General features: G+C 36.0%; 1 protein-coding gene across 6 annotated transcripts in view; it reads left to right on the top strand.

The window, feature by feature from the left end:
- Positions 1 to 16,708, top strand: part of Lipk (lipase, family member K) — a 32,371-nt gene extending 15,663 nt beyond the window's left edge. For 5 of the 6 annotated variants that reach the window (XM_005385865.2, XM_013514918.1, XM_005385866.1 and 2 more), the window contains 9 exons: positions 44 to 159; positions 1,674 to 1,791; positions 3,867 to 4,065; positions 5,057 to 5,166; positions 6,130 to 6,266; positions 11,427 to 11,573; positions 12,612 to 12,683; positions 14,276 to 14,347; positions 16,468 to 16,708. In XM_005385865.2, coding sequence (XP_005385922.1) covers positions 55 to 159; positions 1,674 to 1,791; positions 3,867 to 4,065; positions 5,057 to 5,166; positions 6,130 to 6,266; positions 11,427 to 11,573; positions 12,612 to 12,683; positions 14,276 to 14,347; positions 16,468 to 16,707 — 1,200 coding nt within the window. In that variant the 5' untranslated portion in view covers positions 44 to 54 and the 3' untranslated portion in view covers position 16,708. The remainder of the gene's footprint in view (positions 1 to 43; positions 160 to 1,673; positions 1,792 to 3,866; positions 4,066 to 5,056; positions 5,167 to 6,129; positions 6,267 to 11,426; positions 11,574 to 12,611; positions 12,684 to 14,275; positions 14,348 to 16,467) is intronic. The other variant, XM_005385868.2, reaches the window with a different exon arrangement.
- The last annotated feature ends 4,809 nt before the right edge of the window (positions 16,709 to 21,517 follow it).

Genomic DNA, 21,517 nt, shown 5'->3' with positions numbered 1-21,517 from the left:
TTTTATCCTTTGGTGAAAAATACACTAACATTTCCTTTCCCAGGCCAACTCCAAATGTGGCAGCTTTTAGCAGCAGCATGCTGGATGCTTCTTCTTGGACCTACATGTGCTTATGATAAAACAAGAAGCAGCATAAATCCTGAAGCTAATATGAACATTGTAAGTCATATACTGAGAAAAGAAATCCACTACCATAAAACATTGTTAAGTAGTAATGATGTTATATACACTGGGTGTCCCTAATTTTCAACAGTTCTACCAGTGACTAAATCTGTGCCTCCTCCCTGTTGCCAGACATGTCTGCCATGCAAGAAAGGGAAGATGTGTTCCAAACTGGAGCAGAAATATTCTATATCTTGGCAGGTTGAGCTACCATCTAGTGCGGGCTTCCTGAACAGAAGGATTCACAAGCCAATACTGATGACTTCTGTATTCTTAAGTCACTCTTGGGGATTTTGGTACAGAGGTTTTTTTTGTTTTGTGAGGTGTACCAGTGTACTTTTTTGGTTAATAAACTAGGACTGGTTTCTGTAGCCCAATCAAAATTATTCCTTCTCTGTATCGTTATCTCCAATAGTAAAATGAACACAAACAGGTTAAGAAAGTCTCCCACAATGGCATAGCTAATAAGGGGGAAAGCAGGAATGCAGTGGTTTACACTCTTTCGTGAGTCTGGGCTTTCAACCTCTACTCTGTGTAACCTCATAAATTATGCATGCATCTGTCTGCCGGACAAGTGCATAATCTTGTGAGAAAGATTTAGACTTTGGAGCTAAACTTTCTGTATCATTAATCTTGTCTTTATCTCTTCCTTGGACAAATTACTAATCTTCTTGAAAGGTTTCCTCAACTGTAGGATGGGTACAACTCCATCTCAAAGGCTTTTTGTAAGGATTAACGAGACAGGGCATAGAATCTCTATGCAGAAGACAAAATAATTGACATGGCTTTCCCTCTTCCTTATGTATATATGGCTGGGGTATCATTTACTGACCCATTACTTCACTCTCTGTTCTTTTACTTCTCTCTCTTTGCTCAAGAGGCTTTTAAGGACAGGTGAACAAGCTCCCTTAAACTTTGGTGTGCAGGTTAGCTTAGCCAATGAAAATCTTGAGCAACGAGATAGAAAGAAAGAAAGGTGAACTCATTTTTTTGTCATCCTCACTCTTAACGCCTGCGAAGTTAACTTGTGACAAGCCATCTTCTTCAATCTGGCTGTTCTGCTTGACTTCCTTTGTCCGGATTCTGATGACTGCTTCCTTCCATCTCCCTGCAGGTCTAAGTGGGTAACAGTGCATTTGTCAGCTACAGGGTACTCTACAGTACTCTATGGTTCCTCTCATTAGATAACTATATAATTTTTGTCAACACCTTTTAAGAATGAACTAATGTGAACTAAAAATATGAGTCCAACAAGCATAACCAGAGATTTTCCTGAGCAAACTGCTATACAGACACTGAATTGTTGGGTCATCCCGCCCTGCCTTACCCGTGCTGTCGCATTCCACCATTCTGCTTTCCAGGGGTCTTCCTCAGTCTTCCTAAGTTTTCCAAGTATTTGCTGTCTTAAGCCATAGAGCAAAGAACAGGCAGTTACAGTGTAAAGCAGTATATTGCAGTGCATGTGTAAGAAGTAAGAGATTACATCATAAGCATATTCTGTCCCATTTTAGAGCGAGATTATTTCCTATTGGGGTTATCCTTATGAACAGTATGATACTGTGACAAAAGATGGTTATATCCTTGGAACCTACAGGATTCCTTATGGAAGAGGATGTCCAGAGAAAACAGGTAGGATTTATTTTGTTACGAAATGAAAAAATACTTCAAGCACAGATGCCTAGAAGTCCTCATAGCAGCAGGACAATTTTTTTTCTGAGATAAATTGCAGTTCCTTCAGTTAAAGGATCCAACCCCTACCTCTACTTAATTTACATAACCCTTTGATGTGTTTAATTATTTTCATGTACACTTTGTTTTGTCTTTGCTTTTCACCTTCCAAACATGGTAAACAAAAGAAAATGTGTTCTTACTCTACTGATACCACTGTACAGTTCTGAAAACCAGAAAGTTAGGAGTCATTCTTGGTACTACCTTCTCTCTCACTTCCCTGTATGCAGCTGATCACCAAGATCTCTCATTTTTGCCTTCTAAATTTCCCTGTATTCTGAAAACTTCTCTCAGCATAGTGCTCAAATGCACGTTTGACAAAGTTTCTTCAATTACTATAATACCTTCTAACTCAAATTAATCCACATGTAATCATTTCTCCACCAGCCAATTTTATTTTAAATGTAAATATGACCCTACTAGTTCAGTGTTTAAACTTCATTAAAGAGCCATTTCTAGCTTTCTATAATGCAGGCTGTTATCTATAGAAAAAAAGGCCTATCCACATGGTAGAAGCACTTTGCTTTTTTCTCTCACTTCTGAGCTTCTTTCCCTCACTGGTATATTGCAGTACAAAACCTCTCAATATCAGAAGAGCTAAAGAAAAACATATTTTTGAGAGAAGGAAATATAACAGTGCTCCTGACTTTCTAGAACCAAGCACTTGCCATAGTAACTCCATTACTTTTGTAAACATTAGTGAGAATATTTTAAATCTCCTTGAAGTTTTCATTTATCATTTCTACCACATAGTTGCCAAAATGCACCAAATGGAAATTTGTATTCTGAGAGGCTCTCTGGGGCCTCAGATTAGAGAGAGACTATGAGCTGTGGCAGCTACTTGGCAGAATTTAACTTTGGCAGAGTTAGCAATACCTCTTTTCTTCTCTTTTCTTCAAAATATGGATAAATGCACATAGGCTCAATTCCTTACTGCCAGAAGGCTGAAGTCTCTTTGAAATTCCTGTCAGCCTACTCAGCCTCAGAACACAAGTCTAGCCCTACAAGTGACCTGCCATTTGGGTTTTGAGGACAAACACAGCATCAAAAACCATTCATAAGGGAGAAGAAAAATCCAATTAGTTTTTTCTTCTTTTCTCTTTTACAATACCACATATCCACTTCCTTACTTTATTTCCTTAGTTAAAATATTCTAATTCTACATTGGGAGTAGGATTTTTAGATTGAATTAACAATTTTATGTTGTAAGAAATCCTACTTATAACCTTGTGTTTTGCTTTGTAACAATTCAAAAAAAATGAAGCAATGTTTATAAAATCTATCATAGTACCTAAGAATCAATAAACATTCAAGAAATGGCATTTTCATTATCATTCTGATTATTTTGAGAAAACTTTAAAGTTTTCTAGATGTTTTGTCAGAAATAAAACACTATTGGGGCTGGGGATTTAGCTCAGTGGCAAAGCGCCTGCCTGGCAAGCGCAAGGTCGTGAGTTCGGTTCCTGGTACCGGAGAAAAACCAAAAAAAAAAAAAAAAAAAAAAAGAAATAAAACGCTATTATTATGAATAATAGTAACAAAACTGCCATTTATTGTACTTGAAGGTCTTTTATGTTTTTAATTATTTATAATATATTTAATTATCATTAAATTCTTCTGACTAGCCTAAGAGAGAGCATATGTTATTTTTTCCCATTGTACAGATAAATTACCTGCACCACAAAGGGGTTGATACATGGCAAAATTCATGTCGAACAAGGGTGATCTAACTCTAGAACTTACATAGCATGTCATGTATAATTTCAGCTTTATAAACGTGAAACATAAAACATAAAGAAGATAGATTACTTGCCCAAGTAAATGGTTTAGAAAAGACTATATCCCAGGATTTTCTGGCAACAAATTTTATCTCTTAACCTGTGTTCTCGACCACAGCAGGTCAGTTTTTAAAAAAAAGATTTTCATGTAGACTCTGAGGAAGTTCAGACATGAAATTCTCATTGCTTGTTTTGCAGTTCCCAAGCCCATCGTATATTTGCAGCATGGCTTAGCTGCATCTGCCTGTGACTGGATTTGCAACCTGCCCAACAATAGCTTAGCTTTCCTCCTCGCAGATAATTGTTATGATGTGTGGTTGGGGAACAGTCGAGGAAACACCTGGTCCAGAAAACACCTGAAATTGTCACCCAAATCACCAGAATTCTGGGCCTTCAGGTAAGAAAAATCTACTAATAAAGTGTGTACTTTGCTTATTTATATGCATAAATACCCACTTTCTTCCTGTATTCACGCTCTGAAGAAATGCCCTCATTGCATTGCTGTTTGTTTTCAGACCCTCACTTCCTTCCTACTGTGGATATGTCCCGATCTCTGAATGGTTAAAGAGCTGAGTGTTCTCGCAGCAGACCCTAAAAGTGCTGTCTGCTTCAGAAATGTGACCTACTCAGTCACAGGGGAAAAACTCATACACTTGCATAGTAGTTAAGAAGCATGTCTTAGAGATCAGCAAAGCTACTTGTTCTTGATCTCTGTCATTGGTATTTCTTAATCTACATCCAAGGGCGATTATGTCATTTCAACAGTGCAAAGGACAAGATGATTCCCTGAGTATTTCTTAAACTCTGCACTGAATCCCAGGCACCTGAGGCCATTGATGAATTTACGGATAACCAGAACTCTTCCCTGGAAATTCTGATTTAGTTCAGCCTGGGTGGATATCTGAAAATATCTGTTTTGGATAAACACTGCAAATAATTTTTTTCAGAAGAAATTGATAGCATCTGTTATAGCATTAAATTAAGTATAAGTAGACTTACAAGAAAAGCGTTAGAAGGACTTTACAAATTGTATTTTTCTGACTGTAGTTTCTTAAAACTGTTTTTTCTTTTTTTTTTTTTTTGTTTGTTTTTTTTTTTGTTTTTTTTCCGGTACCAGGAACCGAACTCATGACCTTGCGCTTGCCAGGCAGGCGCTTTGCCGCTGAGCTAAATCCCCAGCCCCTAAAACTGTTTTTTCTTGCTATGAAAGTGACAGCCTGAAAGTTGCTCAAATGCATAACATCATATACTAACTCTAGTCTCTTATTAGCAAAAGCAAAATATCTATGTCTGCAGTGAATGTATTTGGCTATTGCAGGCCTACTAGGCCTGCATCTTACTGTTAGTAAGATGTCTTTTCCAATTTTGTTGTTTCTTTTCTTTGACAGTTTGGATGAATTGGCTAAATATGACCTTCCAGCCACGATTGATTTAATAATACAGAAAACTGGACAAGAGCAACTCTTCTATGTGGGCCACTCCCAGGGGACCACCATAGGTATGTTTTGGGGTGGATGTGATCAAAATACAAGTGCTTCGGTCTCTATGGAAGGGATCAGTTTTTTCTGCAAAGTCTTTTAGGACTTTAATTATTAGCAAACCATTTTCTTTGGGTGGTTTCTGAAGAGTAAACAAAACAAGGAGATTTTCAGGCCTGAAAGAAAGAATATTCATTTATTCATTTGTGTACCCCATAAGCATTGTGAAACACTGGGTTACATGCTGGGTTAGCAGAGATACATATGGTATCCATACTTTTTTAGAGACCTCACAGTCTGGAGACAGACAAGGAGAAAGCAGGAAATTACAAAAACTCTGTGTTTTTGTGCTACAGTCAATGTGACTTTTGTTTACTACTCTTGGTTTGCTCTTGGGTAGACCAAGTGTGAGTAGATCACGTCAACAATGCCAAGAGGCCCCTCAATCCTCTTACTGTTCTTCGCCTTTCTTTTTGGAAACTACAGAAAACTGAGACCATTATGATCCATGATTATGAGACTATTGCCATTACTGTGTGTATGTGTGTGTATGTATGACTCATCATTGAAAGATCTTACTATTATTTACCGATTGAGAAAGGTGAGATACATACCAAGAGGGTAACTTCACACAACTAATGACTGGAAAGCCAAGATTCTAGCCCTGTTTTGTCTGACATCAGACTATGATGAAACTGTGATGGTCCTTCAGAGATTAGTCAGGCATGCTCCACAGAGGATGCTTAAACCTTCTAGTCAATACTTTCTGTATAAATAGACATGCTCTTCCCAGGGACAGAAAACTCACTTTAATCTGAATTAGCTAAATCCACCCTTGGGAAATTTATAAATTCTTCCCCACAAACGGTAATTACTCTGTGTTGTTTGTTTTGCTTTATTTTATAATGTGGCTGGCTTTGTTATCACATAAGGTGAAGAAATAATAGTTTAAATCTATGAACTACTATCTTCCTGGCTTTCAGCTTTCATGGCATTCTCTACAAATCCAGACCTGGCTAAAAGGATTAAGATATTTTTTGCACTGGCACCAGTTGTCACTGTGAAATACACTCAAACTCCTTTGAAAAAATTTTCAAAATTTTCCAGGCAAGCCATCAAGGTATGTGACTTCCTCATGTTTACATCTGAAGTAACTATGAGTATCTCTACTTGTGTCAGATTTCAAAGACAAATAACATTTTGCAAACATCTCAGAATATGATGAGTGCTTGAGGTACCCACACAGGCTTGCTGATGATCTTATTAGCAAGGTTCAGGGAGCTCATTCTGATGCCACTGGTGTCTTCATCTACATCTAGAAGCTTCCTGTGTCACCCCTTAATCATAGCTTAAGTGAGAGCTGATGTGTTTGTCTGTTGATTTTAAGGAATCTCCATTCTGTTTTCCATAGTGGCTCTCCTACTAATCTACATTCCTAAAACAATGTAAGGTTTCCTTTCTCCCCATGTCCTTACCAGCCCTTTTAATATTTCCTTCTTTTGATAATAACTACCTACCCTACTGGAATGAAGTGACAGCTCATTGTGGTTTTGATTTGCATTTTTCTGATGATTTGTGATGTTGAACATTTCTCCATGTATGTGCTGGCCATTTGTGCATTTTCCTTTGAGAAATGTCTATTTAAGTCTATTGCTTATTTTAAAATTATAATATTTGCAGGGTTTTGGCTACCGCATTGAATTACTTAGGTATTCTCAATATTGATCCTTGGTTAGACATATATAGTTTTAACATACTTTCTCCCATTCTGTAGATTGTCTCTTCATTCTGTTGATGGTTTCACTTGTTGTTTAGAAGCTACTTACCATTTGTAGTATATTTTAAAGTCAGAAGTGTAATCCTCTGGGTTTGTTCTTTTAGCTCAACATTGCTTTGGTTATTTTTTTTTTTGTAGTTTTTTTTAGTATTTTTTCAGGCTCTGTGAAGACTGTCATTAATATTTTTATAGAGATGGCACTGGATCTTAGAGCTCTTTGGGTAGTACAAACATTTTAACAGTGTTGAATCTTCTAGTCCATGAACTGGCTTATTATTCATTTATATTTTCTATAGTGCTAAAGTCCCTACTTCACTTATCTCCACTCTGATTTTTATTATTTCTTTCCTTCTTTCAATTTTGAATTTAGTTTTTTTCTTGTTTTTCTAGTTTCTTGTGGTGCAAAAGCAGACTGTGCTTGAGATCTTTCTGCTTTTTTGTTGTGGGCATTAATTACACTAAACTCCCCTCTTCTTTACTGCTTTTGCTATGAGTTTTAATTTGTTGTGTTTCCATGTCCTCTGTTTCCAAAATATTTAAGTTTCCTTCTTAATTTATTTCCTGATCCATTGACTGTCCAGGAGTATATTGCTTTCTTTCCATGAATTAATATAGTTTCCAAAATGTTTCTTGTCACTAATTTGCGATTTTTTGCATTGTGATCAGAAAATATAATCAATATGATTTCAGATTTTAAAAATTTGTTGCAATTGTTTTTGTGCCTACCATAGGAACTATCCTGGAGAGTGGTCCACGCAGTGTCTTTCTTTTCATGGGTGCTACCATTTCTTCTGATGGTTCTTTTGTTCCTACTAAAGTCAGCTCAGTTCCCATAAGGCACAGGCATAGGGACTTGAGTCAGACAGAACTGAGTTCACAGTCTGCCTGTGCCTCATAATCTTTATAACTGTGGACACATCATTCAAATATTCTGCTCCTCGTTTTTCACATTTATGAAATGGACAGAATTTGGCACGTTGGAATAGTCATTGAGACAGTATATAACACATATTTATAGTATAATATAATATGAAAAATACATTTATAATGTAATATATTTATATTTATGTATATTATATAATATATACTGTATATATAATATGTACTTAAGCATCATACTTAGCTAGTAACTGGTGATCAATAAAATTATCAATATTATTAATTGTATTGATCAAGTTTATTTTTGATTTAAGGCCAAAGTACTTGATGTGACAGAGCTCTTGTTTATCTGTCCTTGCTTTCTACCCCTGCCTCCATTCTGACCCTGGGCAATTCTGTTTTTGTATTCCCTTCCCTCCTATTATTAGTATATATTTGCAGTACATAGTAAATATGTCCATCAATATATTGCAATACAAAGTAAATATACACATATATATATTGCATCTTGATCTTATTTATATCCCCTCCCTCCTGCCTCTCCTTATCTTGAGATCATCTTTTCAAAGAACCAACTCTTTGATTCATTGATCCTTTATATTGTTTTTCAGTTTCAATCTCATTAATTTTCACTCAATCTTTATAATTTCTCTTCTTTTAGTTTCAGATTTGGATTGTTCTTGTTTTTCTAGGACATTGAAATGCATTAGTAGGTTACGTAGTTAGGATTCTTCTATTCTGTTAAAGTGTGTGTTCACACCTGTCAGCTTCCCCATTAGAACTGCTTCTTTGTATCCTACAGATTTTGATGTATTGTGGTTCCATTGTTATTTGATTCTAGGAGCTTTTTCATTTCTTCCCTTATTTCTTCTGTGGTCTATTACTCATTCACTAATGTGTTAGCGTAGTTTTGTTGTTGATTTTTATCTTCATTCTGCTATGATTTAATAGTATGCAGGGAATTATCTCATTTCTTTTTTATTTTTTTAAGGATGTTTTATGGCCTAGGATAACACTTATTTTGGAAAAAGTTTATGTGCTATTGAGAAAAAATTGTATTCTCTCACTGGATGAAACATTATAGAGATCTGTTAAGTCCATTTGTTCAATAGTATGATTCAACTCTGATATTTGTTGACTTTTTTGTCAGATCGACCTGTCCATTTGTGACAGTGTGATACTGAAGTCCCCCGTCATGACCGTATTGCTGTTTATCTGTCCTCTTAAGTCCAATACCTTTTGTTTCATGAAGTTGGGTGTGCGAACATTTGCTGCATAGGTATTTCCAATTATTACCTCTTCATGTTGAATTGTTTGCACCACAAAATCCCAAAAAACAGAAACCAAGAAATGAGTCTAAAATCTTCCTCCATGTGTTTGGGTGAGTGGTTTCTTTCCAGAACCTGTTGTATTGGAATTCACCAGATGTGGGTAGGAGATAGTGAGTTACAACTACGGCCAATTTTGTTTCCATGTGTACTTGTTGCTGTGTGAATGCTAAGTCCTGTCGCACCTTTCCTGTTGAGTATGGTCAGTCAATGGTATGGTATCTGCCTTAGGGCTATATTTACTGCAGTAGCTTTTAGTGCTTGTGTACTTCTCTGCACCAAAGTTATTGGTATTTATGGCCTGTGGGCTCATAAGGACGCCCCAGCCCCAACTGCAGAGACCCTTCTGACTGTATATCACAGGATGTTGTACCATCTAAGCCAAGGCATTATGTGATTGTACTGGCAAATAGGAAAGGCAAACAGACCATTGAGTTCTGTGCTAGAAGTAGGCAACAGGGAGGTAGAAGGCAACCAGTCAGCACTTTCAGACCTAACCTTCTCAGCAAACAATACTTGAGCAGCCTGGCTTCTCTCCATAGGGGTTGGGACCACCATATCTTTCACAATCTGAGTTTGCCACTGCTTAAGCAGGGGTCTGCTACTAGCCCACCCCTTCTCTGTGACTGTTTCTTGAGGCTATCTCCCACCCAGTTACTGTGGTAGGGAGACCCCAGAGTCCTTGAAGTATAGTCGTTCTATGATTTCTGATTCCTACAGTATCTCAATCTTAATAAACCCTTCCCAAAATGTCTTCTGATTATATCACTTCTGAGAATGGCAGGCACTGCAGTGAATGTCCTCCCTTATCTGTTGAATTAAATCCTCTTTGAGCTCATTACATTTCTTAAACCTTTACTTATATGTTTCTCCAACTCTAGCCTACTCCCCTTCAGAGCAAAACCTCAAGCACTATTTCCAGCTTATAATAACCATGGATTTTCTTGGGACTAGTGTTCCCAGTCTGCTGTTTCTCCCTGGGACTGCTGACCCTCTCTGGGCTTGACTTCTGTTTATGCAGACAGGAATTCTTCCCCTGGAGTTGGGGTCAGCATTCCAGATTACTCCATTGTTTTCTTTGCATTGTCTTCAGTTTCTCCACTTTCCCTGTGGTTTCTAGTGCTTTCTTTCAGCGCTTTCTTTCTTTTTCTTTCTTTCTTTTTTTCTTTCTTTCTTTCTTTTTCCTGCCTGTCTTCTTTTGTTTGTACTTTTTTTTGAGGCAAGGTCTCACTATGTAATTTAGGCTAGCCTTGAGCTCACTATGTAGCCCAGACTGGCTGAGATGACAGGCATGTACCACCACATCTAACTGTCAGCTCTCTCATGATTCCAGGAGCTGTACTTCTTTTTCTCTTCACTAAGTTGTTTTCCAGATGTCTCATTTCCATGTTCCAGAGAGCCTGTATTTTGCTGCCAGCCTTTCCTCTGTGGTTTTAATCTCCTGTCTGCAATATATTGCCTTTTAGCTACAATTGCCAGTTAATAAAGGATTCCAGAAGACATGTATGCTAGCTTTTATTGTAAATAGGTGTTTCTAGCATTTTAAGAACCCCAAAAATATTTTTTCACCATGTATCTAATTTACTATCCTAAGATTATAAAACTGGCCATTTCAAAACAAATGAAGATTGGCTTAGTACACATAGCAATTAAATACTGATTTATGTTATAATATGAAGACTTTTGTAAGGGCCAGCCTTTTTTAAATTAAAGAGGTACATTCAATGCACAACCCTTCCTGAAATTTCACTAGTAAAGTTTTATTCATTTGGTTTAAACTCTTGTCCTTAGAAGGAATTAATTAAAAGATTCTTGAAGTAGTAGGTCATTACATCTGTACAGTAACCAATTGTTATAATAGTTATTTTTTGAATATTTGCTAGGTACTAGAAACTGCATAGTTTTCTTTTAAACATGACCTGTTAATTTTGCAACAATTCTATCTTGTAGATATCAGTTTTTCCATTTTATAGTTGAGAAAATCCAGGAAAACAGAAGCTCAATTATAGAACACAAAATCCAGACTCCAACATAAATATGCCTGACTCCACAGCCTTACCAATTTCCTATAAAGGTTGGTTTATGGGAGTGTCCCAAAAATTCTGATCAAAGATTCCTGAGGTAATACAAGAGGTTAGTTGGGAAGACTACAAAGACAAAATTAAATAGACTTCCAAGCTTCATTGATTACTGATTCCAAGCAGGCATTACTTCCTGTCCAGTTCTTGTCTGAATTATCACTCATTCTGCCCTCAACATTCATGAGATTTGATGGTGCTTTAAACTGATCTTGCAGGCATTGTTTGGTGACAAAATGTTCTCCCCTCACACACCGTTTGACCACTTTGTTGCCACCAAAGTGTGCAGTAAGAAGATATTCTATCCCATATGCAGCAAGTTCCTATTTACCCTAGTTGGATTTGATGTAAGAAACTTAAACATGGTATGTATTAGTAGTTGAGTCTGAGCATGTAATAGTTTTGTAGCACACAGATGATGGGAGTTCACTCTGGGTTGTGTAGAAAGCACATTTGAAAGGTTTCTTTTTGTCTCATAAAATGTAATTAGTATGTTCATGGCTCACAGACCAAGATTCTCCTAGGTGTCATAGGAGGATTTGAGCAGAAAGCTTTACTGCCAGAAATTCTCACCAATGCTTGAAAGGTGTTTACTGTAGTGAAGCATATCAGCGGTACATAGCAGCTTCTCTGGAATGTTGGAAAAAATATACATGTCCAGAACTCAACCCTAGAGATTTCTACTTTTATTTAATAGTTTTGGATAGCTCATAAGTAGGTGTATTTTTTTAAGTTCCAAGATGGTTTTGATACTCATTTTGGTTAAAAAAAATTAATAACTTTTTGTATCAAAAATGCAATTGAAGATAAGAAATAATGACTTTTTTTTGACCCTGAAGAAATCTAAACATATTGGATGGATTCTGTCCTACAAAGTATCAAAATGCTCTGTAAAATAGTGAGACTTTTTTTTTTTTTTGTGCTGGGAATCAAACTCAGGACCTTGTGCTTGCCAGGCAGGCACTGTGCCACTGAGCTATATCCTCAGCCAAGAGATGTTTAAACCCAAGCAAACAAAAGGAAATATTCAGATATGCTCTCAATGCTTTTTAAATCAAATCTTCCTTTGAATGTTCTTTGGGACTTAATACAGGGTGAAGGACATCATGTGGTTGTTAATTCTTTGACTTCAGACATTTTTGAAACTGTGCACCTTACCTTCTGTCTTTAACCAGTGGGCTGACCTCTGTGGAGGGTATGAAGTCACTGCCTGGTACAGAAAAACAAAACTGAGGTAGCAGGAATTTCTTAATGATGGGTCTCCTTGGCCCAAATAGTATGGTATATATTTTTCCTAAATAATAATATAACAAAAATAAAAGAGAAGATATTCAGATTTCTATAAAATATTCACTTGTATAATTATATGATTAGCCTGTAGCTAAGAAATAATCTCTTTTCAGAGTCGCTTGGATGTTTATATGTCACAGAAACCTGCAGGAACTTCTGTTCAGACCATGATGCACTGGGGCCAGGTACATGCTTCCTGTATTTTTGTGAGATCCTTTAGGGGTGCTCGCTCAGACTGCACTGCAGGGTTCTGCAGGCAGCTTGGGAGTTTTCATGATGATTCCTGAATTAGTGCCAACTCCTGATATTTATTTCCTTTGCTCCCTTTATCCCCCCATCCTCCATGTCTGCCTTCTGAGCCTGGTTCTCACATGTCCTGACCAAGTTCCGATCCTTAGATTATCCCAAAGTGCCTTCTCAGGGAAAGAGTGTATATTTCCCTTCTCAGGGAAAGAGTCTTTTAAAAAATAAGCAGCTGCAGTAGGACTTTATATAAAGTCACAGAGTATATTCCAGAAAGACTCGTTTATCCTCCAATTTACATATGATGCATTTCAGAGTGATGAAATCATGTTTTGTTTAGAGCAAATTAAATTCAGGAAAGGGATTTAAATAGATAGATCATTTGTGTTTTTACTCTCAGTTAAAATTGTATTTGCTTTATTACATTATTATATTTGATAAGCTCAGAGACAAGACAAATTCAGTTCATACTGCTTCTGAGCCAAGAACGTGTGTGTGTGTGTGTGTGTGTGTGTGTGTGTGTGTGTGTGTGTGTTCAGTCTTTCATAGTGTAAACTTTACCTGTATTCTTGGCCAGTGGCATTAGCCTCACTTGTTCTGAAAAGTGATCAAAATATACATAGTCAGGCCAAGTGTCCGAAACGTTCATCCTAGGATTATATTGCTTACAATACAGCACACAACATGGCACTTCACATGGGAGGAGCAAACAACACCATACCTCACACAGAACAGTGAGGATCTCAGGGAATGAATAATCATTCCGAAAATGGCAAAAATGTTTAAAGATGGAGAATATAGTCATAATAACTTAACCCACTTGAGATAAGATCCAAAATTGTTTAGTAATAACACTAGTAGTTTTTTCACTTTTTCCTCTTATTTTTATTAATCTATATTTGTTATACAGATTCATGGGTTTTGTTTGGGCAGATTTGTATTTGCACATAATATATTTTAATCATTAGTAATTTTTAATGTTGGAAATGTACACCTGATGACAAATACATATATAAGTGTATAATTATATACAATATGTTATCATGTGGCTATATAATATATGTTATTATATATATGTGTGTATATATATATATATATATATATATATATATATATTACTAAGCCAAGATATTCCATATACTTTTTAAAAAGTTGTAGGGGCTAAAGTTAAAGCTCAGGATAGAGTAATTGTCTAGTATGTATACTTGCACAACATGTGTTAGGTCTTTGGGTTCAATTCCTAGCATTGGAAAGGAAAAGTTGATGTGCATCCTTGTAATGTTTGCAGGCATTGCTGTCTGTGGACCTACATGAGGAAAAGTATGAGGGGAGCAAATTGTGCATCAGTTCTGAGAGTTAGAATCCATTTTTATAAACTGTAGTACATAACTGATTAATCTTTATTAATATTTAACTTATGTGACAAAAGAGTGGGACATAATATCCATCTTTCTTATGTATTTCTTCTTTACTAACATTAAATTTGCATGATTTCTTTATATCATTTTAATATATTTATTGTGTTTAATATTAGATTTTTAATGCTGATCAGCTCCAAGCATTTGATTGGGGAAATCTTGATCAAAACATGATGCACTTCCACCAGGTACAATAATAATAATCATAGTTGCATGCTGAAAATGAACTATTAAAAATTGTATCCACTCATTAAGCACATACTACTTCCTAGCCAGTACAATGGATGCTGCCTGCTATTACTATGACTTACTGCTTATTGAGGCTTAACCATGTTCCGTATTATTTTTATCCTCATAATTATATTTCAAAGTAAATATTGCTATCTCCATTTTTTTCAGAAGCCCTGTGAGGTTAGGTCCATTGTCCAGTTATTTAGCTAGCAAACAACCAGAATGTGACCCAGGGATTCCTATATCTAAATACTACACTCCCCCACTATGCTACCCAACAAAAACTTTTGGCATTTAATTAAAACCATGTTTGGAAGAGCAAACGGAAGTACATAATCTTTGCTATTAAAACATATCATCTGACTTATTATCTGTCTCTGATAAAATAAACTAACATTGTTCTACTTGTTCATCCTTTGTTATTCTTTTTAAAAACTAATATATGGATTATTAAATACCTATCCATCTTAAATATCCTGTTTAGGATACAACATTAGGAGCCAGCATGGTGGGCTCCAGTGAAGGCTCTTCATGACTTACAGATGGATGCCTTCTTAAAGTGTGTTCATGTGATCTTTCCTTGGTACATTTTCCTGGAGAAAGAGAAGGAGAGAACCCGTGTATGAAAGAATGGTCCCTTTCAAATCCCATCCTTGTGACCTCATTTAACCTTAATTACCTCCTAAAGCTCCTGTTGCAGTTAGAATGAAATGTCAATTTGAATGAGTTTTGGATCTTCCCTCAGGATTGGTGGAGTACACTTCCAAGTGTATCCGGGTGGGTTCGGAGGGCATGGCATTGGGGTCTATGTCTGGTTCCTCTTTCTTCCTGCTCTGGAATTGTTTCCTGGATGCCATGAAATAAACAGCGTTACTCCACCATGCCCTGCTGCCCTGAGGCTTCTGCCTTGGAGCTCGCCAACCATGTGCTGAATCTCCTGAAATATGACCTAAATTAAACCTTTTTTCCTTTAAGTTGTAGATATTGGGTGTTGTGTCTCAGTGGCAGAAAGCTGACTAGTATAAATCCTGTCTCCAAATATGATCACACTGTGGCTTGTGGTTTTGACATATGAATTTGGAGAACTATCAGTTCAGCACAGAGTATAATAATCAGAAATTATTCAGTTGCAAGTAACCACTTTAGGTTTAAAGAAGGAAAGAAGTGCTGCCTTTCTATACTACAATGTCGTAGTAAATTGACAATAGCCAGGGACTTAAACATTATCATAAGTCTCCCTTTTCTTGTCCCTCTTCCTCTCTTTTTTTTTTGCTTTTCCTCTCAATTCTGCTTAAAGATGCTTGTTTCCATTCTGAGGCTCTTTCAAACATTGTTTTAAGATGGATCAGAAAGCTCTTACAATTTCAACCCCAATAAAAAACAACCAGGATGTTCACAGTAGCGCTAGCAGACAGTTCCAGAAAGACTTCTGGGACAGTTTGAGTGATGTGCCATGTCTCATACAATCACTATAGCAAGAAGAATGAATTCAGTAATTCATTCTTGGCCAGACCTGGTCACTTGGACCAGGTATTGTGTTGTATCACAAAGAAGGTACAAAGGAAAACTCACTGGGGCTCTTCCACTCTATTTCTCTATAACAGACTAGTTCCTGCTAAACATCATATTTCAAGTGTTTGTTTTTATGCACTTTTATCAATACTCTTTAAACCGTGCTGATATCTGAGTGTCAGTGATGCTTCTGAGCCCAGATTTCTGCACATGAGAAGGGACATTTCTTTTATCTCACATTTGTTTTAAGAGAAAAAAAAATGCACTCTCAAATGAAATGTTACCTGGAAAATGATTTCCCATGTTTCTACAGGAACATTCCTCCTCTAAGATTTTTTTCCCATTTTCTTAAATGTATAAGTCAGGAAGGTAATAGTTGTCTTTTTATTTGAAATGCCTATTATTGTATTTTAAATGTGTTCAAGTGTTTTAATGCTTTTAATGATTCTATATCAATAAGTGTATGCCAGTTACACACTTTTAGCCTTTGAAAAACTTGCTTAACAACTGATAGTTAATATTACTTCTGTAACGTAATTTTTTCCTATTTTTTCATTATATTTAGATTACACCTCCTTTATACAACATTACTAAGATGGAAGTTCCAACAGCAATATGGAGTGGTGGACAGGATATTGTGGCTGATCCTAAAGACATGGAAAATTTACTCCCTAAAGTTGCTAACCTTATTTATTACAAAGTGATTCCACATTACAACCATATGGATTTCTACCTTGGACAGGATGGATACCAGGAAATTTACCAAGATCTAATTAGATTAATAAAAGATTGCTTACAAAATTAAATACAGTTCCTTTCTTTAAGCAAATGAATTTTTATAATAATAATGAGGTGGGCAGATCTAAAGGCGACCCTCTATAATTCTGACCTTCAGGTGTCCTCTGCCCTTCAGTGATAGTAAGATTGGAATCTTACTTCTAGCCAAAAGAACAGCAAAAGTGGTAGACACCACAGCCTTATTTAAGGTATGTTATATTCCAAAGGTGATGGGATGTCATCACCTAATTGTATTTCCTTATACAGTGTCATGCATGTGCCCATAATTCCATCACTCTGGGAGGCTAAGGCAGGAGGATTTTAAGTTCAAGCCCAACCTGGGCAACTTAGTGGCTCAGCAAGACCCTATGTCAAAATTTCAAAAGAAAAAATTTAAAAAGGTACAGATGCAGCCCAGGGTGAAGGCCTTTAGTTCAATCCTTAGTACTGAAAAAAATACATCTAAGTAGACTGGAGAGACAAATTGTCCTTGTCAGCCTGATAAAATAAATAGAGGCATTAAGGAAGCTCACACTTCAAAGAATGGTGTGTGGCTTTTAGAATCTTCCTGCTGTTAACCAGCAAAACACAGCCGTCTTGGACACATAGCCACACGAAAATGAATTCTGCCTAAAACCTGCTTGAGTGTAGAAGTGTATCCTCCACAATGAAGACTGCCGCTGTGGAAGAAGCCGTGACTGTAGCCCCTGAGACCCTAGGACAAGAACATAGGTATATCCTGTTTAGACTGCTAATCTGTGGAAATAGTGAGATAATGAATATTTATGATCCTAATGCTTTAAATTTGTGTTAATTTGTTTTCAGTAATGGTAAACTACTTCTACTAATTATTGTTAATGTGTAGTAATTATATAATTAGTATAATAAATAAACTTTATTAATTCTAAATTATAATATATACTGCTATATTATCCTACAATACTGTGTTATGTATAACATATTCTAATTGTATTATAATGTTTTATTTTATATCATAATATACAATACATATTATTTTGTCTCTGGTTGAAAGCTTCCTTATTTCACTCTCTTCTGGCCTAACATACTTCCTTAAGCATTTGTTTCTCAGATTTGCTAGGGATTGATTTACTCAGTGTTTCTCTGGAAAAGTCTTCTTTTGCCTTCATTTTTAAAGGAACTTTTTTCTGAGAACAGAATTTTAGATTGAGGTAGTTGTATTTAACTTTTTCAGTGCTTTCAAAATAATGTTCATTATCTTCTGGAATACAAAATTTTTGATAAGTCTAGGTTTCTCATGTTCCTTTTCACTTAATACACTTTTTTCTTTGTCTGCTTTTTAGAGTTTCTATTTATAAATTGTGTTAGATTTGCAGCTCTGTGACAAAATATATGAGATATATAACTCGAAAGGAGGAAAAATTTATTTTGGCTCATGGTTTTAGGGGATGTCAGTCCATGGTCATCTGGCTCCATTGCTTTTTGGTTTGTGATTAGCCAAAATATCAAGGTGTTGAATGTGTGTTGGAGCAAAACTACTCACCTCATGGCAGCTGGGAAATAGAAAGACAGTGTTCCATACATGCTTCATGGGAATGTATTCAGTGACCTACTTTCTCTGATTAGGCCTATTTTCCTAGAATTTCCATCACCATCAGCTAAGGACCAAGTAACACCATCAGCTAAGGACCAAGTTTTCAACACACAAACTTCTGGGAGATATTTAAGATCTAAGCCATATGTGGATGATATTCTGAAACGTGATTTCAATAAGCCTTGGTGTGTTTTTGATGTATATGTTGCTTTGACTTTTATTGGCTTCCTATTTCTGTGGCTTTATAGTTTTCATCAAGTTTGGAAAATTTGTGGCCATTATTTCCTCAAATAGCTTTGATCCCCCCTGTTTTTGCTAGATCTCTCTATTATACGTATGATAGACCACTTGGTAGTGACACTAGACACTAATGCTGTGTTTGCCAGTTGTTTTCCTTTGTGTACTCCATTTTAAATAGTTTCTGTTCCTATGACTTCATATCTAGAGTTTTTTCTTTTGTAGCTGTGTAATCATATCCAAGACATTTATTATTTTATATAGTATGTTAATCATCTCTAGAAATCCCATTTGAGTGTTTTGTAAAATTCTGTTTCATTTTCATGCTTTTCTTCACATCTTGACTATTACAACCATATATTAACATACTTCCTGCTTGTGCAGTCATTGATCCTAATGAGTGTTTTATATAGGAACACCCCCAGTTATCTGTCCTTCTTTGTGTGTGTTTAACAATATTTGTTTGATGCCAGACCCTGAATTTTGTCTGCTGAGTGCTGAAATTTTTCTCTAGAGAAAAAGGTTGGAAAGGTTGGAAATTTTTGAGGTCAGTGCATTTAGCTTCAGGAAAACTGATTGTTCTGAGGATAGTATTTTATCTTCTTAAGGCCAGCCCTAGAGTTACCTCTGCTCTGAGGAAGTATTATCTGACTATGAAATCATATGCTTCCTAAAGTTTCTACTGAATGTCTCAGGTGTTCAGAAAGCTCTGTCTCTACTGGCTTGGAGGGCACTCATACTAGTCCTATGTGATTTTTTTACATACAAAGAATTGTTATATTTATAGTTCTCTGACAGTGTTCCTTCTAAATTTTACTTTGCCAACCTTTTTGGATTTTAACATTTCAAGGTGCAGATTATAATTTAGTTCAAGTCTCCAGGGAATTACTCTCCTTAATCCTGGGGGTCTTTCTCTTCAGTGTTCCTTTCTCAAGTATTCTAACCCCCCAATTTTGGTATCTTGATCTTCCCTGAATTGTAGTCTCACTGTCCTTAAATCAACTGGTCACCAAACTCTGTTTGAGTCCCCTACTTCTGCTGCTACCCAGAAACTGCTGGTAAACAAGAAATCACAGTTTTCATAGGGTTCATCTTATATATTTTCTTCTTTCCAAGGGTCACACAGTTCTCTATAAGGCCTGATTGCCAATATCTGGAAACTGTTCTTTATTATCTTGCTTCCAATTAGCTGCTTTTTTATGGTAGGATCACAATTCTAGAGCCTGTTATTGTTTCAAAACCAAAAGTAAAAGTCAAGATTCTTTTAAAAAGATTCTATTCAGCTAGTGCATATCCACTACAACTTAAAAGATGGTGGGTAACCATACAAAGTAAATATATAACTATTAAAAATTATAAATTTTTCTCTATTCCATCTAAAATAGTCTCTTATTGAAGGGAAAGAAGGAGAAATTTTGTATGTATGTATATACAGGATAGTTAACATGGTTGTTCTTCTGTCTCCTATTTCTATGCTGAAAGAAACTGTCAATGAGTCTTTGGTTGACCAGTATTGCATGTTTATATCTGTTTTCATGAGAAGCCACTTTGAAGATATCAATATGTAATACAACCACCATTGTTAATTAATTCCCTACCACTTTGTTTGTAACTCTGTGTTGTCTGTATTGTGCTTGTGATATGTTGTAAAATGTTGTATGTCTGTTAATGTTTCCCTCCTTTTATCTTTAAAATAAAAAAAAATAAATAAACAAATAAAATAGTCTCATTATCAGTGTGCTGTGGGTATTTCTGATGCAGGCCAATCCTTGTATTTTAGATATCAGTATGTACAGTCACACAAAGTTTAGCAATTTATCCAAATTATCTGAGTTTCTAAAATAGGTTAAGAGTCATATTTCCCTAATATTGATCTGCATCAATCTTTGCAGAAGCTTTTGTTTCCTCATTAGTAGTGCTAAGTACAGTGTTTTCTACTTATGAACTTTTTTCTTAGTCCTCAAAATTTGTATGAAACAATACTACTTCAGAGGCTACAATGACCTTCTGCTCTTGATTTTATTGCATCAAATTCTAACTACCTTGTCTTTCAACACTTCCTCATAATTTGACTCCTCCTGTTTTTTCAGTGGTATCTCACTCTGTTTCCTAAGCAGACGCACATCTTTCATCAATGCAAGTTGCTATCCTCAAGCCATCTTACTTTTCCCATCCTCGTCAACAGGATTTGCCCATACTGTTAATCTCACACCAAATGGAGTTTATTCACAATCTTGCATTTCTCAGCCAAGTAAGGTTTTCTCATTTCTATTGCTCCATCATAGGAAAAAGCTTTCAAAATTAATAATCTCTTTAAATAAGAGTTTCAAGGTCTATCATTATCACTTTATCAATTATCACATTATCAATTATATCAATGTAAAATGTGCAGTCTGAATTGGAATACTAGCAGCTTCTAGAAGGGAAAAAAACTGTAAAATTGAACAAGTTTTCAGTTTCACCAGAACATTACTTTGTGCTGAGTTTGAACAGTCTGAAGTTTCTGTGGTGATAGTGTCTTTGTAATCCCTGAAAATAAGTTTTCTAACAACTCTTCAAATTCATGTCATTAAATTCTAAAAACTATACTGCACCTCCTTTTTGTCACAGGTTGGAGATACAGGATGAAAAAAGAAAATGTAGTCCTTACTTTTATCATTTATATTGAATTTAAAATCTGGTATGGAATCTGGACAGGAGGGCAATAATAAAAATAACTGACATTATTTAGCACTTAGTGTGTATCAAAGACATAGTTCAGTTTTTAGGCTAATATTTAAGAATTAGCAGCAAATCTGATCTCGAGCCCATTGTTTACTGAATTCAAATCCTAAGCTCTTAATACTTCCTTGAACTCTTTATGTGGTTTCTCTGAAGACAAGAGTGAGGAACTCCAGCAGAGATCGCCCTAATTAGGGACGCTCAGAGTATTTGGTTGCTGGTGTTTGAATCTGTACAGTGAGCAAGAACACTGGGGAATATTTAGTGGACAGATAGACTGGACAAAAATCAATGCTACCAGAGCTAG

Source organism: Chinchilla lanigera, unplaced genomic scaffold (genome assembly GCF_000276665.1).
Source record: "Chinchilla lanigera isolate Chin_1 unplaced genomic scaffold, ChiLan1.0 scaffold00024, whole genome shotgun sequence".
Taxonomy (NCBI): Eukaryota; Metazoa; Chordata; class Mammalia; order Rodentia; family Chinchillidae; genus Chinchilla; species Chinchilla lanigera.
The sequence above is the reverse complement of the archived record's forward strand: the minus strand, read 5'-3'. Positions and strand labels throughout refer to the sequence as shown.